We start from the raw sequence: 16,834 nt of genomic DNA, 5'->3' as shown, positions 1-16,834 counted from the left end.
TTTCTCCCATTGTGTAAGATGCTGAAAGTCATCCTTTCATTGTCACACGTCTCTTTAGTATTTGGTGATTTTTCCAAAGAATACTGTCTTTTCCAACATGGTGCTGAGGTGATTTGAATGTATTTTTTGTTTAGGGCATTGCAACAACATTCACTGCTTGGCAAAAGCTATCAATCAGATTGCTGCAGCTCTGTTCACCATCCACAAGGGAAGCATTGAAGACCGTCTCAAAGAATTTTTGGCTGTATGTATAACTTGATTCCATTTATTAAAATGTACTGTTGATTTGGGATGCAATGTAATTTATTTCATAGAAATCTGCTTTTGGTGCACAACAGACTATTTTCTATATGTTTCTATATACAAGTCTGTACATAGATTGAATTTTGCACTAGTTCTTTATAAACACCTCTGTGTGATGTTGGAAAGTTAGAGGAGCATCATAATTTTTTTCAGTACAATCTTTGGTATTTTAGCACATACCATTTCAAACATTGTGTGGCCCATGAGTGGAAAAAAAAATGTTCAATGCATATCAAATCAAAATTCTGTCTAGCTGACTTCTTCCCATGATGTAGTGGATACTTAGAGTGGCTTGTGGGTTGTATCTTTTGACATGCCTGCCCTTCTTAAACATGAACAGCCAGGTAGCAACATGTTGCAGGGTAGTTGGGAAAAGGAAATTTTTTATGCCTCAGAGTAGATTGAAGATGAAAGCTGCTGAAATCCTGAGTGATGCTTAGGAAAAAAAAAATCAGAAGTTTTTAGGTCATGGTGACATGTTTTAAATACATTTTGGTGTGCTGCTTGAGTAGAAATAAAATTTTTAAATGGCTCTGAATTAGGCCGTACTGAAAGGAGAGGCTAAAACAGCAGCATCACTTTAATTTAAAAAATTTATTATTGATTTTGAGTGGGTTTTGATTTCTCTGTTTGGTGTTAAAATGTGTAGAGAAAAAGCCCCTCCCTCTTTATTTAGGTAACTTTCTGTAACTAGAAGTTTACAGAAACAATTTTTCTTTTTTCTTTTTTTTTTTTTTTTCCTTAAAAGAATTTTTCACTTGTGGAAATCCATTGCATTTTGTAAATCAGAAAAAACCCCTATGGCCATTGACCTTGTCTAATGCAACTGCTGGATGTAAAACATGAAAGAGAAATGGCTGTATCAAGTTGCATACATTTGACAGTTGAAGAAAACCAGTATAGGTTCATATGATAAAAACACTTCTGGTATGAGGTTTGCATTCTTTCAGTGTTTATGGACTGCTTTCAGACCACTGCTTTTACTGCACAGACTATGACTTGATGGTTCAGATATTTTGTTAATCTTTCTTTTTTAACACTTACTGTTAGTCTGAAAGAAAAACATTTCTCTTGAGAAGGAAATTACTGCTGAAGATGATCTGCTTTCCTGTCCAAGTTAGTTAAATATGAAAAAAACTTAGGAGGTTTCTTAATGCTGATGAGTATGTACTATGTATCTTTTCAAGTATACATATTGACTTCAGATGAAAAATTGATTCATGACAGCTTTTTCAAGAAGAATGTTGTGAAAAAGCTATTTTTAAAGTTAGTATTTTAATTTAGTATCCTTTTCTGGTAAATGTGTTTTTTAGGAATGTTGTGAAGGCCAAAATGATGATTGTTCATCTGAAAGTTGGAAGGGGTTTTTTTCAAATTTCTGTAAGGCATGAATACATGGTGTATCAAGGCATCTATAAATTAAATATTTTACTATATTTTGTGATCCTGAGCTTGTAAATACCCAAGTACATGTTAGCAGTTTCTAGCATATCTTCTAAAACTAGGATAGCATGATTGCTTATGGCAATGCCATTTTCAACCTAGAGATAATATTGGTATGGGAGGTAATATAAAAGTGGATCTCCATCAGAGCTCCAAGGGCAGTTATGGAAGAATATCCCCAAAAGCCTACCCACACAGGGTGAATACAGTTTTTACAACTTTAGCAAATTAGCATATTTGACAGAAAGCATCAATTAGGAGGAGAAGTGGTGATGCAATCCCCCTCACCAGGTCAAGCCCCTTCTCTGGAGCCCTCCCTTGGTACTAGCTGCCCTTTGTTTATGAAAATGTGTCTCAAAGAGTTGTTCTCAACCCTGGTAGCCTGGAAGAGCCATGATAGCACAGGGGCCTTGTGCCCCCATGGCTTGGAGCTCTGGAATAAGTTTTGTCTTTCTGCCTGGGAAAAAGGCATGGAAAAGTACTGGGAAAATGAGCTAGAATACAATAACAGGCTACAGAGCTCCAAATACATGTGTAAAGAATACAGAGAATACATAAGAGAAAAAAAAATACAAAAATCAATAGGCATAATTTCCCCCCTTTTTAGAGAATAACAAGACTTGACCTTCTCTAGTCTCTTCTCCATATTTAATCATACCACCAGTTTACACAACTGGCTAAGATACAGATGCTAACTATAACTACAGCTACTATGAATATTTTTTTTTATCCAGGCCCAGTTTGGTAACCATGAAGTGAGTGTATACTGAAGGTATTTTGATATAATATTATTTGTTGACAGTTAAGATGACATTTCTTCAAAACTTCTGTTGCAAAATGGGTAAAATTTCAAACAATAAATATTTTTATCACTTGAAACATTACAAAAATGCAGTAAGTTGAAGTGTATATTGGGAAGGACAGAAGTGAGATCTTGATCCCCTGGGAGTTGTCATTGATTTCAGGAAACATCGTAATTGCTAAGCAGTGATTACAACAAAAAGTTCTCTGCAATGAATTAATTTACTTTTTATATTAAAATAGCATGTGTCATTTATTAAACACTGCTAGGAATAAGCCAGTATGGCACATTGAGACTAAAGGCCAGTGGTGGTTCATGTGCTCAGGATTACTTGATTTCCTTTGTCATTATTAGTACAATGCAGAGTCCATTGGCTTTGTGTAACAAAACAGCAGAAGCTCATCAATACTTTGTTTTATTTATTGCTTTGAAATACTCATTTTGTGTAGCTTGCATCATCCAGTCTACTGAAGATTGGCCAGGAGACAGACAAAACTACTACAAGAAACCGAGAATCAGTTTACCTACTACTAGACATGGTGAGCATTTGTGTGTTTTATTTGTAGCTCACAAACCAGTGGAAATAATTTCATGTTGTTCTTCCGGGCATTCTCATGTCAGTATTTTTTTTTCATTCCCCCAACATGCGTATATTATTGCCATCATCCTTTATTGCTTGGAACATTGTAGCACCATGTTCAGATCATTTTCACTGTTTGTTTAGTACTTACCATACATTTAAGAAACAGTGTTCAGAGTGTATAGGAGAGAATCCTCTGTGCTCAGAGGATTTTTCTCCCAGTGTTCAGTATCTTTTAGAAGATAAATATTTATATAGGAAAGTAAAATACTTATTTTGAGAAGCAGTGAGTTTAAATGTAGGGAGTTTAAATTTAAGGGGTTTTGTAAGTTGTTTTTTCATATATTAGTTTGTACTGTAGTTATATGTCAAGGTGTCTTTAGTTTATTATAAGTAGATAGTATCTGGGGAAATACTATCCCCTAAAATATACTATACATATACTAGGGAGAAGCACTACTATAAACTTGGTGCAATTTATTTTCACTGTGAAATATGTGAGTGGTAATGTGATGCAGGCTGGAAGGATCTACATGAAACAGCTTATCAGTAGCAGGCAGCAGAAGGTGCTCTGCAAAACCTTGTGTTTCTGGTATTTTTCAGATTGTGCAGGAGTCTCCATTCCTGACAATGGATCTCTTGGAGTCTTGTTTCCCTTATGTCTTGCTGAGAAATGCATACCATGCTGTCTACAAACAAAGTGTTACATCCTCTGCCTAAGTATCTACTTACTGGAGATAAGACATAGCACGCATCTGTGTGGCCTCAGTTTTATCTGTAAACTGTGGAGCTATTTTACTCTATGGCCTGATGAACAGTTTTGTGAATTATAAACTTTTTCCATAAAGTTGTATTCCTAAACAGTGGTTTCTTAATATGGTTGTACTACAATATAAGCTTGGTTGATTTTAGGTTGCACACTTACGGAAAATTTCTTTTCTCATTCCTTTCTTTATTTTTTTTTTTTTTTAACTTTAGAGCACCAGTTATGTTTTAAAAATACTACTTCTGCTATATGTTTTTTGATATTGATCATGCAAAACAAAAATTGCTTGTTTATTTCCCAGAAGAAAAATGTATGTAGTGATTATTTTACATAGAGTAGCTTTCATCTGTGTGTAAATTATTTCAAATAGGGAGAGTTATAAACTTGTACCTATTGTTCTTATTGAAAACAAATATTGGATGTGCATTTCTGTGAAGTAATTACAGCATTTCTAGTTTTATTTTGAAACGTTCACCAATCTACGTACTATGACACTATCTAACATTAAAAATGTTATAGGACTGCTTATCCTACAGACAGTGATCCTCTCCCAATTCTCTTAAACAACTGCAAGTGGTGGTGTTTGTATAAAGCATAGTGGAAATTTTTTTTAAACTAACTTCTGTGGTGCCCTGTTGGCATTAACACTACCATTGTACCCTGCTGTATAATAAACATTCTTACACATTTATCATATATTGATAAAATGTTAGCCCTTAACCACTTTTTATATGTTTTAAATTTTTGAAATTCAAGTGTACCTTCCATAACATACAATAAACACTAGACTGTATTATCTGTAGGTGAATTATTTTTAATATAAATGTTACCCTAGTATTTTAAGCTTTAACTGTGCTGTTGTGCATTGATTTACATCTCACAGTTCATTAAATATCAATCCTTAGAGCTTTTATGTGAAGACTTCTTTTAATCCTTCACCTTTTGCCTTTTGCGATAGCGAATCTTGTAAAAGGATGGAAGAAGGAATTAAAAACAATGTTAAAAATGTCACTTTAGTGCCATTATCCTTTAAATCTTATTTTTACATAATAAAGCAAGAAAAGCATTTATATAGTATGTAGCTATGCCAGTTGTACCCATAGAAATAAGTGTATTGTTAAAGTATGAAACTTGAAATAATCCTAGAAGGGGCGAATGTTGCTAAAACCGTAACATCAGGCATGACTGAGACAGATGTATAATAGTCCCTTTTTTATCAGTCATGCAAATTGGCCTTGCAGGGTAGCATGGGCTCATTTAGCCTGAAAGCTGACCAGATGGTTGTGCTCTGTAATCCCTGATGTATAAAGCTGTGTGTTCCTCAACAGGCTCTGGACATTGTATAGAGCCCCTGTTCTTGGTGCAACTTCTGTGCATGCTGGTAACTTTTTCTGTTATGAAAGAGCTGTTGTGTGCTCAGTTATAATAGCTTCCTCTGTCCAGAGGAAAAAAGTACTGGAATAAAATTGTCCTAAGGAAGTAAGACAGTACATCTATATTTTTCCTAATTATGCATTTTATGTTATAACTATGGAAGGGTTTTTAAATTGCTAAGTTGCTACCATAATGAAGAAGTTTGTTCATAAAGTAATTAGGTTGAATGCAAGACTTATGATTTCTTAAATATTACTCTGTAATATTTATAGTCTAATACATTCAAATGTTCTGATTTCAATTAAGATTTTGATTTTGATGTAGCCTTTTGTGGGAAAACAATGCCTATTTTCAAGATGAATTCTTGAAAAACTCAAGTTTAAGAAATAACTTTTGTGCTTTTAATATTTTAACAAAACAATTGTATCTGTCCATTTGCCTCAGATCCCAGATTTCTGCTGTCGGTGGTGTTAGTGAACCAAATCTAGAGAACAGGTAATCACTGACAAACAGGTAATGAGTTCAGTATCTCTGCAAGAAGCTGCTTCTCACACAGTTGGATTAGATTTAGGCACGAACCTTTTAGACGTGGTAGTTTCTGTGGGAGTCCTTCCATGTGTCTGGCACACAAATCCCTGAGGTGATGCCTCTTTAACTACACCACTCCTATTTAACTTGGGCAAGATCAGAACAAACCACACAAGGGAAAAGCTGGGGAAGAATCATGTGGACTCATCCATGTGTTGGTTGGATTTGGGCAGGGCTTGGAAGGGTTTCCTTGTTTTGTTCTTGCTGTATTTCTGTTGTTCCTGCTTTCAGCTGAGCAACCACAGGATTGTTTAGGGTTCAGCCTGCTCATGGAAGGCAGAGCACCTCAGGCCTACTCCTCAAGGCAACCTGTGTCCATGCACTGCACAAATTGTCACAAGCCTGGTGAACCAAGTTTGTTGGGAAGGAAGATAGAGAAGGAATTTTTCCTCTGGAGCCTGCAAGACCATGTCCACAACTTAGTAAGTTCAACACTTGCCACTGTATGTGGAGTCATCTCAGGTGGCCTTTTGTGCCATTACAAACAAAATGTGTTTGTAATTCCTGGAGCACAAAGCACAGATGGCTGGGCTGAGTTGGCCCCATATGGAGCCAGTTTGGATCAAATGTCTGATTCATGGGGGAGGGTTTTGCCTCATGTGAGAAACAGTGCAGAAGAAGAATGTCCTGTTGTTGCCCACAGAATTATTTTTACAGTTTAAAAAGATCTGTCTGCCAGGACAAAAGATTATCAGTGAAAGCAAGGGCTACTCCTAAACCTTTTTTTGCTGTAGTAATTTGATTTCTATATAGGAAAAGGAATTGGTAGCACTTGGACTGTACCACTTTTTATACACCAAAAGGCATTCTCCCAGAAAATGTTGGAATGAGGCCAGTGATTTGAAGAAAGATATGAGCCTTCTTCAGCAGGTCGTCATGGGCTTGTATGACTTGAGAACTTATTCATTCCAGATTCAGGAATTTCAGACCATAAGTAAATATGCTTGGCCTCTAAACTGCATTTTTTCCAAAAGCTTCCCTTGTCCTGAGATTCAGCATTGTGATTCATACTAAAACCCAAACCCTCAGTTACTTACTAGTAACTTACAAATTCTTTAAGGTCAGGTATGTCTGAACTAATGCTGTGTTTTTATTTCCTGCTAATTACTCCCTCAAGCTGAATGAAACTGCAAGCTAGGAGTTTAGGTGTGGCAAGTCATCCTGTTCAATCAGTGAAAGAGATTTTTTTAGACATATCCTTCAAATTGGTCTCAGATCCAAATTCAAGCATCCTTTAACACCATAGTGCATTTTGGATACAATAGAAATAATTTATTGCAGTTCTATTCACTACTAAATGGGGCTGATAAACTAAAGACTGGAAGAATACATGGAACTGCTTCCATTTCAGTCCTTGTGGCTTGCCCTGAAACATGGACACAGCTGGCTGTCCATAGCAAGGTAATTGAACTGGCAGCTACACACACATATGAATTGGTTTCATGGGTAGGAATGGTTTTCAGTGTTGTCAAATAACCAGCTTTCAAAAATACTGAAGTTCTACCTGTATTCTTCTGTAAGTAAATTTTTTAAAATCATTTTAATGATAAAGCTAAATCATCCCCTGAAATGACAAAACTTTTTTGCTTTAATTGACCGCTCCCTGTGTGCTTTTGCTATTTGTCATGTTACGAAGTCTGTAAATATTTGTACTAACTCATAACAAAACCAAAATGTCCCCCTGACCTGTGTCCAAAACCATATTAGTTTGCTATTAGTCATGCTTTTTCTAGCACTCCTGGGTCAAAACGACCTGTTCACTGGATATGGTGTCAGTCTGTCTTAGACAATTCAGGAAAAGAATTTGTGAGTATTACATGCAGAATGAAAAGCCTCTGTTGAGCTTTGAATGAAGTAAGGGTATTTTGAATAATTTCTCATGTAGACTTTAAGGTTGTTGCCCTGCTCCTGATCATAGTAATCTTATGAAGGGCCTTCTCACAAAAAGTGAAGGTAAGCAATAAAAAATGTACTGACACCTGTGTGTAGAGAGATGTGAGCTGCAAAGTTACCACAGCTGTGTCAACCCCAGTGCTCATGGGTCCAGTTCACTTCCCACTGACCACAGACTTTCCTGTCTTGTCAGTGCTCACATCATGTGTCTACCAGCATGTGGCAAAGACCATATCACAGGTAACCTGCAAACTCTTCTTGCCCTCTCTGCCCTTTTCATTAGCCTTTGATTCTGGCTGAATTTGAGGAATCTCGATGGGCACCCAGTGCAGAGAAGTCTCATGTTTGGCAAAAGCAGTAGTGCGTAATACAAATTCAGCTGTCTTTTTAACAGTAGCAAGGACACAATCTCAGCAACAATGAAACCATTCCTTGCACAGTCACACAAAGGAAAGAGAAGTATCACAATAAATGCACTGTAACTAAGACTCTGTCAGTTATAGGAATACAGAAGAGGATTGCAAAGAAAAGGGAGGTAAGAGGAAAAAATGCTTATCACAGAGCCAGCAGAGAAGTTGGGAAAGACATTGCTCAGTAACTCTGATTCCATTTTGTGACTCTGAAGTCACTGGATGTTCTGTGGATCAAATCTACATTGTATATCACAGACTTCAGAACTACATTTAAAAATTTCAGCTGATGTATCCTCTTTGTTCCGTACTGCACATGAAGCAAACTTATCCAGCCTTAGGTCTATTTGTAAATAAAGGATCCTTGTAAGTGTAAAACTTCTAGGTGTCTTACCATGAGCTTTTGTTTGCCAACACCAAGTCAGCAGAACTGGATAGGACCATCTCTCTCATGGCTGCTTGTCATGAAGCACTGAAGGAGCTATGTGCTGTTTGGATTTAGTTCCATGTATGTCTAAACTGGAAGATGTTGAGTGTTACAGTGAGATCAGGTAAGTGAACGAGTTCATCTCAGCAGTTTCTTATTTTGGATAACCAATAATTTCAAAGGGCTGAGAAAGAAAGTGGGTTGAGCCTGTGGCACTTGCTTTAGAGGTAACTTTATTAGGGAAACAATCCCACCATTGTTTCCAAAACCTTTTCTTTTTTTTTTTTTTCAATGAGTGCTAAGAAAATATGTGAACTTTTATCTAGTAAAAACTCAAAAACAAGCATCAAGGAAATGACAATGCATTTGAAATGTATCATATAATACTAATTATTTGCTGGCTAATCCATGGTCCTCCAGGCACTGGTTAGAGGTTGTCTCAGTCCTTTGCTAAGGGGTGTTGGGCTCATTGGGTATTTCATTAGTCCTTAGTGAGCAGGTAAAATACACAAGCTTTTCTAAGTCACAAAGAATTGATCAAGTTTCTTCCTGCCCAGTTAAACTGGCAAATATTTCTGTGTATGCATGTGAGCTGCATTGCTACAAAAGGATTTGTGTTTCCAATTTTAGTTTGCAAGCCTATGGCTTCAGGGAGCGGGGAAAACACAGCATTGTTGTAAGAACAAAGGTTCTATAAAGGTGAGGGCAAAAAAACCCCACACAACACACCCTACCCTGAAAAAAGCTTGTTGCAAGGTTAGTTTGATGGATTTTTTTAAAGCAATACTAGGGGAGGGACAGCAGAATGGCCACACTTAAAACCTGTAAATAATTCCTAGAAAAATGGCACTAGCTTTTTCCCTTGGTCTTTGTTGAGCTGTGGAAGTTTGTTGAGTAGAGAACTAAAGCAACTTAAATATATCTAGTTCTCAACAGTATTCTCATCCTTATTTTTAACCTTTTTAAAAAAATTATTAGTTAAAAAAAAAACCTTAGTATCATCAGGATATAAGTGGAGAAAAATAAGCATAGTAATAATTTACTGGCTGTGATTTTTTTTCTACCACAACTAAAGTGTGTGTGGGATACAGAACTGAAAGTCCCAGAGCTCCCAAAATATCCCCCAAATCACTGTTTTGAGGGGGGTAGGGCTTCAGCATAGCCTGGTGCATAGGAACTATAAATCAGTAGATATGCTGTGGACTGCTGCAAGTGTCTAAAAGATCTGGTGGGCAAGCAAAGGGTTCTGCAGAAAAAGAATATTTTCTAAGAGATTGGACACTTAGTTTAGACTAGGCTGTGGATTATGTTAATGTATAATGGCTTCACACTGAAAGATTGTGTGGATTTGTGCTCATAGACCACCTGCTCTTCCTTAATTTTGGGGTATCTTTCTACTTTCATTGCTATCTCTCACAGAAGTAAAAATAAAGTGGCAAAACATGGAACGCCGTGACAAAGTCACAGCAGCAGCTGCAGCCTCAGCAACTCTCCCCAATTTTAAAGCTTTTCAGTAAATCAGAGATGGGATGAGAAACTGAGTTGTGAAGTTTAAAAATAAGCAGCCAGGAGCTACTCATGTGAAAAGGCCAGCTGTGCAAGGGTCTGACAGAGCACCAGGCAAGTGAGCACACAGGTAAGGCAATTGGGAACCTTCATCTGGGAGAATTAAGAATTTCTCTGTATGGGTTAGCTTTTTAACATTAAATTGTTTTTACAGGGTTAGATTTCATAGTTTTCAGTTTGCTGGAGCATCTGCTGTTTGTATGGCTCAGCAAGTGTGTAAGAAGCTCTCAGGAAAGGTGATTCTTCTCCCACATTTGCTGAGGTTTCTGTAGTGAACCCTTAGAGATCTCAGTGGCTAAAAACACGAGTAAAAATACACAGAAACTGGGCTGGCTTCAATTTATAGGTATTACTTGATCCCTGGTGCATCAAACCAAATCAGCTCCCACTGAAATGAGCAGTGAGGCTGAGTTTCAGCACCTGGTGATATTGGGGTGGTACTGCAAAACTCAACTGTTTGTGCAGGGCTTATTTTTAGGCATGGGTATGATTTGGCACTTAGTACTGCAGGGCACTGCTAATAAATCTGGGTAATGCTGCAGCAGCAGAGGCAGGCTCAGGCCATGCAACCAGAGAGGCTGTAAATCTGAAATAGTAAATTTATGGTTTAACAAAATTAAATTCAGAGTGGTTATGGCCTTTAAGCTAGGCCTCTCAAGTTCTTTCTGCAGGGGCCAGACTAGAAATGCTGTGTAATGTGTAGAATATTATAGACCTCTGTGGGTTTGGGGTTTTTTGTCTTAAACACTCCATCTGGAAGCAATTATAATTTGGAGAGGGTTCAGTGGATGTGGTTGTGTCTCTGTCGTGGCCCACAGTGGGAGAGAAGGATGTATTTTTTATTATCCTCGTGGTCATTGTAATAGGGTATAGCAATTTGTCACATTAGAGTAACAAATTGAATGCATATTGAAATCCAATGTCTGTACATAATGCTACCACGGGTGTTATCTCACAGTCATAAACACTTGAGCAGGAGTTTAAAGCAAAAAAATGAGAAAAACCTGTATGTTGGCAAGCAAAGCAGCCAAGCATCCTCCTTTGTGTCCCCTCCTATGCAGCAGCAGGACAACCAGTGGAGCAACAAGTGCCTTCAGGACACTAATTACATGTCAATCAGTGCTGTTAAGTGACTGTGGATGGTTGTTCATCTTTGTCCTGGGAAATTGGTGCATTAACACGATGAGGAACAGTGGAATTAAGTGAAAATGGAACTGCTTTGCTCTGAAACACATGCAGATGCTTTCCCAGTTTGAAGTCCAGGAGCTTAGGTACTGACTAACTACCTGTGCTTTTATTGCCTCTGAATTTAGGCAATTTAATTTAATTTTTCTCTGAATTTAAGATGTGCTCTCATTTTTAAGAAAAAGTGGCAGTTGCATCCCTTGCTTTAAGTGATTGCACCCTTGGTGCTAAACCAGGGGTCAGGAAAGCTGTTGGCATTTGTAATTCAGCTGCACAAGGAACAGGAGCATTTCTGTTCCACCACAATCTCTTGGCTCACATCTGCACGATATTTTACAGTGAAAATGAGCTGGGAGGATTTGGGGGAAGGTTGCTAAGACACATCAGAGGTTCAGCTTTCTGTCTTTTGCTCTAAGTCCCTTCAGCATGGCTTAGTGCTTTGAGAAACACATACAGCTTGCATTAAAACTGGCAGTGATTTCCCAACAGAAGCACTCATCCAAGTTCCAATGTCCAGGTGGCAAATGAGCATTGCAGGTAGCAAATTTCAGTATTGAGAAGCTGTAAACTCTGACATGGCCATAAAAATCTGGGAAAAAACCTAAACAGCAAACATGGAAAATCACTCTGCAAAATGAGACTGCTGTGGGAGAGATAGGCCAGTATGTGTTTGTGTGGATAGACTTAAAGCCTGTAATAGAGAATTAGCATGGGGTTGTCTTTGAAATGCATGTCAGTTAGGTGTCTTGGTGTTTAAAGATAAAGCAGCATGTTTTCCTAGTCATACTACTAATTTTACCCATAACATGGATACAAAACACTGGGCAAATAGGTTGTTTTTTTGTTTGGTTTTTTTTTTTTTCTGGGAATTCAGGAACACTGGCAATTTGAGCAAATATTACTATGAAAAAAAATCTAGAAGGCAAGCATACCCCAAGAGCAAGGGATAGTTAATAATGGTCTGTCTAATAAAAACAGCCCCAAATATTACAGTCTGAAAAACTGCATTAAAGGAATCTTTTCTTCCTTGCTACTTCCACACCATCCATGGAGAAGCCTGAAAGATTATTAGAATAAGTTAATAGTCCCCTGTGTTTTATCTTCCTGAGGGAGTTGTAACAAGACCCTGGCTGAAACAGGAAATACACAATAAATCCCATTTTTATGACTCTGTAAGTCAATGATTTTATGGTTTTAGTAACAGGCCTGTAAGAAGTATTTTAGGGTTTAGTTTTCAGTGAGTTGCATGGTTGTTTTTGGTTTGTGGTTTTGTGTTTGTTTTTCTAAGGCAGTGTATATAAGCAAATTAAATCACATGTAATCCTGAGATTGCCAAAGAAAGATTCAGGACAACAAAAACCTGTTCTAAAGAAGTATTTTTCTCAGCTAGTTTTATTCTTGGGAATGTCCTGAATAGATACAGTCATGCCTGCACCTTTTTTCCAGTTGGAATGGGCAGGACCAGGCCATAAAGAAGTCTTGGTTTACAAACAGCAGCCCACTGGGTCCTTGGGCAGCCTGAACCACTGGGATGATGGGAATCTCCCCAAGCACAGAGTGAGCTTGCATCTTCTGTAAACACTGCCACAGGTCACTGATCTGAGGGGTCTGGCAGAACATGCAAGCTCAGAGCGGAGAGACGACTCATTTAATGTCACCTAGAGCTTACAGACTAACGCAGGCTGTTCCCTCCAGTGCTAGTGAAGTTTATGGTATCTAAAATACACACGTGCCTGCACACAGGCCTCTGCATCTTCAGGGCCAGGAAAAATAACACCCTTCTTCTGCATTTTTTCCCCTGATCTCTGATTTTCCCTTTCTAAAATTCACAGAACCATACAATGGTTTGGGTTGGAAGGGACTTTAAATATCATCTCATTCCACCCCCTGCCATTGGCAGGGACTCCTCCCCCTATCCCAGGTTGCTCCAAGCTCCTTCCAACCTGGCCTTGAACAATCACAGGCATGGGGCAGCCACAGCTTTTCTGGGCAATCTGTGCAGGGCCTCAGCACCCTCATAGGCAACAATTTCTTCCAATATTGGACTAAACCTTCTCTCTTTGATTTTGAAGCCATTTCCCCTTGTCCTGTCACTTCAGGTTTGTTTTAGACACATACTCATTTCTCAGCCACTTGTAGAGTATGGAATTAAATGCATCCACAGTAAGTACTTAGTACCTCTCCTCTTAGAAATGTAAATACAGATTTGTTGATCTGCTGAGCTCTGCCCCAAGCCAGAGTAGGTGGGACATGTTTTGAGCTGGTTCTTCACCCTCCCTGTGCCTCCTCTGGCCTAGGAGCACCCTTTGCTTATAGAGGGTGAAGTGTGTGTATGGGGACGTTTCTTATCTCTAAAGGGAGACTGTAACAATCCAGGACAGAACTGGTGCTGACAAATATACTTGGGACTAGGATAAAACTGATGCTAACGAATACACTTGGGACTGCCTTGACTGCAGCATGTTAATCTTGACCAAACCTGTATTTCTTACTATTTTGTGTTTCTTACTATTGCAAAGAAAGCTTCAGATTTCAGTTTTATTTTTTCATTGAGGTCGTATTTCTATATTTCTATCCAGTAACTTAGTTCCAGCTTAGATTTGAAATGCATGTATTTCTGTATTTCAAGCCATGAAGTTTTCCTGATGGACAGTTCTAACAGTGGAGCTGGACATCAGAGCATCTCAGAAAGCCTGCTCTTGCTCTCTTAAGCCTGTTGCTGTTTATCTGCCTCCTGCAAGAGAAAAACAAGGAGTGGGGGTGGAATAGATACTGCATAAAGGAAAAAATAACAAAGAAATAAATTAATGCCAGGTGTCTGGAAGCAGTTCCTTACTTAGCTTCCTTTTGGGGAAAGGTAAAACAACAAACCCCACAATCCCTTTTTATTTCCTCTGCAGCCCTCCTCATTCTGCTCTGTTTCTGTATCCCCAAATAAAGTTGGTTGGCTGTCCTCAGAGCTGTGAGGGTTATCCTGCCACCTCCTGCTGAAATCCATCCTCATGGCACTCCAAGGTAACCAAGCTGGGGTATTTTGGGGTTATGGATGAGTAAGTTGGACCTCAGGCACTATGCACTGTTGCAGGTTACTGTGATTCTTGTGGGGAATAACAACAATAATGATGATAATAATAATAAAACAACCAACAACTTTTTTCTGTAATTTTTATATGAGCTACTCTAGAGGCAAATCCCTGCCTTAGGCCTCAACCCCACTGAGTTCTTGTTTATTCTAGGAAATGACTTAGTGTGATACTATGGGCTGTATTATTATTCTTTAAATTTATAGGGTTGTACCAACCCCCCCAAAGTGTACCATGAAACTCACAGGCATGCAGTGCTGATCTCAGTCTGCTGCCTGGGCATACTTCTATTAAGAAATTCTTACTGGTCATGCATGACATCAAGCTGACAGAATATTGATACCATAATTCGACTAAACCCTTTTGGAGTTGTCCAAGATAAGGAATTTGATTGTTGGCACAACCCAGCTCCAGAGTTTTAGCACTGCCCTTGTTGATGGAAGCTGTAGAAAAAGATTTTTTCTTCATAAATCTTAAGAAAGTGTTGGGAGAGAAGGGGGTGAAATTCCTGAGAGCACTGTGGTAGCACCCACAGAGTAAAAGCTACTTTGTATTTTGAGACTGGTGGAAAATTTCAGGTACCACAGCACATGCTTTCTCAGCTAACATACAAGCTCCCAAGTCACCATTTTCAGTATGCACACATATAATAGTTCCAATTAGCAGTGTTGGTGTTGTGCAGCAAATGCATGTGAAGACAGAGAGTAGGTTGGTATCTCGCTCTTTTCCTCTAGCCATTTTATTTTCCTTCTAGTGTAACTCTACCTGCAGAGCACAGCACTGTAGCTGCATTTTGATAGTGTGAAACCACAGCCCTCATCTTCAGTCTCTTTTTCTGCTTTACCAGACTCCTCCTCTGTTAAAAAGAGGTGTCAAGACAGGCTATACTGCTTCTGTGTAAGAGAAAATACCTTGGCAGACACAGGGGGCTGTAAATGTTTGGTTAAAGTAGCAATGTTTCAGGTCAGTAATCAGATTGCCTAGTTCCAGCCAGAGGTGAATTTTTACCACCTCGTATAAGCTGATTTACAGTGGAAGCATGAAGAGGTAATGAATGCAGACAGCCCTGCAGGCCAGCAGCCCCAATCCTGCCAGCAGCCCATCCTCTCCCAGGCACCAGCTGCACCAGCAGCTTGCCAGCAGGGCAAGTGGGCAATGCTCTGCCAGCTCAGTGCATGGGAGGTATCAATGTTCACACCAGCACTGGGAGATGTGAAGCCAGGTTGCATAGGAATGTGTTTTAATGTTTGTGATCTCGTGGGGATGCCAGCATTTGCTGTTCTGAAACAATTTTCAGTAATTTTACTCTTTGAGTAAAGAAGTACAAGGTCATCTCATGTAGATCTTGTAGACTTGGGGCTAAAAAATTAAGCTTATGGAATTGATAGGCATATTGCAAGCATAGGAATATTCACTATTGTCAATGCTTTTTCCTGCAAAGTATTACAGGCAGTGGATCTCAGGAAATGTTTTTAAAGCTGGTTTGTGTAATTATCAATTATCAATCTGGAAAAAAAATCCCAGAAGTACAAGAACAGAGATGGGAGAATTTCATATTGAAGTGGAAAATATGTTAATTCATGTCAATAGGTGCTTTGCATTGCTCTGGCCCATTTCCCTGGACTCATTCTTGGGAATGCACTGCTCTCATACTCACTGCTGTCAGGTAAGGTCCCACTGTATTCAGTTCCAACCACCTGGGTAAGGTTTTTATTACACCACATGCTTTTAAAACATGTATTCTAGGGAAAACTCAAGCCTGAGGCTTTGCTATGACTAAATTTGAAGAGCTAAGAGGATGAGTAAAAACAGTTCTCTCTCTAATTCCCCCTGCAGAGGAGTAAACTTCCCTTTGCAGGGAAAGCCCTTTCCCTTTCCTTTGCCTTCACAGCTACTTTGCAAGCCTGGATGCAGGCACAGGGTCATGGGCAGCCTGACTGATGGCTCCTAAGGCTGTCACACGCACATGTGTGTGAACATTTCTGCCTCCCTTTGAGGCCCAAATTTTCTTCTAGGAGTGCAAGGAACAAGGTTTGGATCTTTGAAATCAGCACCTGCAGTGGTGGGCAAATAAAAGGTACCTGTACTCCACTGGCCATATCAAAACTCCTTGTTTGCTTGGCGTGTGCCTTTGCTGGAACAAGGACATTAGCAGCTGGGTTAAAGGGATTAAGGTTTCATCTGCAGTCATAAAGTAAAAAACTGCAGAAAAGCCTTCTAGGCATAGGACCCTGTGTTTGTGAACCTGTATCCATGGTTGCTTTCACAGCTTGTTCACATTTTTAGGCTGGTTTCTGAGCACTGGCTTATGGTAGGTGTGTTTCTACTCCCAGGTTTGATTTAGGGGCAGAAGCTGGAATAATAAATGTGTGATTGAGCACTTGCTCGTAGGTTTATAACTGGAAAGAACTTAT

The 16,834-nt window shown here is 38.9% G+C and overlaps 1 protein-coding gene across 4 annotated transcripts in view; it reads left to right on the top strand.

The window, feature by feature from the left end:
* The window catches only part of NCKAP1 (NCK associated protein 1), a 53,300-nt gene extending 47,923 nt beyond the window's left edge, over positions 1-5,377 (top strand). For all 4 annotated transcript variants that reach the window (XM_066553123.1, XM_066553122.1, XM_066553121.1 and 1 more), the window contains 3 exons: positions 135-244; positions 2,998-3,087; positions 3,732-5,377. In XM_066553123.1, the coding sequence (XP_066409220.1) occupies positions 135-244; positions 2,998-3,087; positions 3,732-3,848 (317 nt within the window). In that variant the 3' untranslated portion in view covers positions 3,849-5,377. The remainder of the gene's footprint in view (positions 1-134; positions 245-2,997; positions 3,088-3,731) is intronic.
* The last annotated feature ends 11,457 nt before the right edge of the window (positions 5,378-16,834 follow it).

Source organism: Molothrus aeneus, chromosome 7 (assembly GCF_037042795.1).
Source record: "Molothrus aeneus isolate 106 chromosome 7, BPBGC_Maene_1.0, whole genome shotgun sequence".
In the NCBI taxonomy this organism is placed as follows: domain Eukaryota; kingdom Metazoa; phylum Chordata; class Aves; order Passeriformes; family Icteridae; genus Molothrus; species Molothrus aeneus.
The sequence above is the reverse complement of the archived record's forward strand: the minus strand, read 5'-3'. Positions and strand labels throughout refer to the sequence as shown.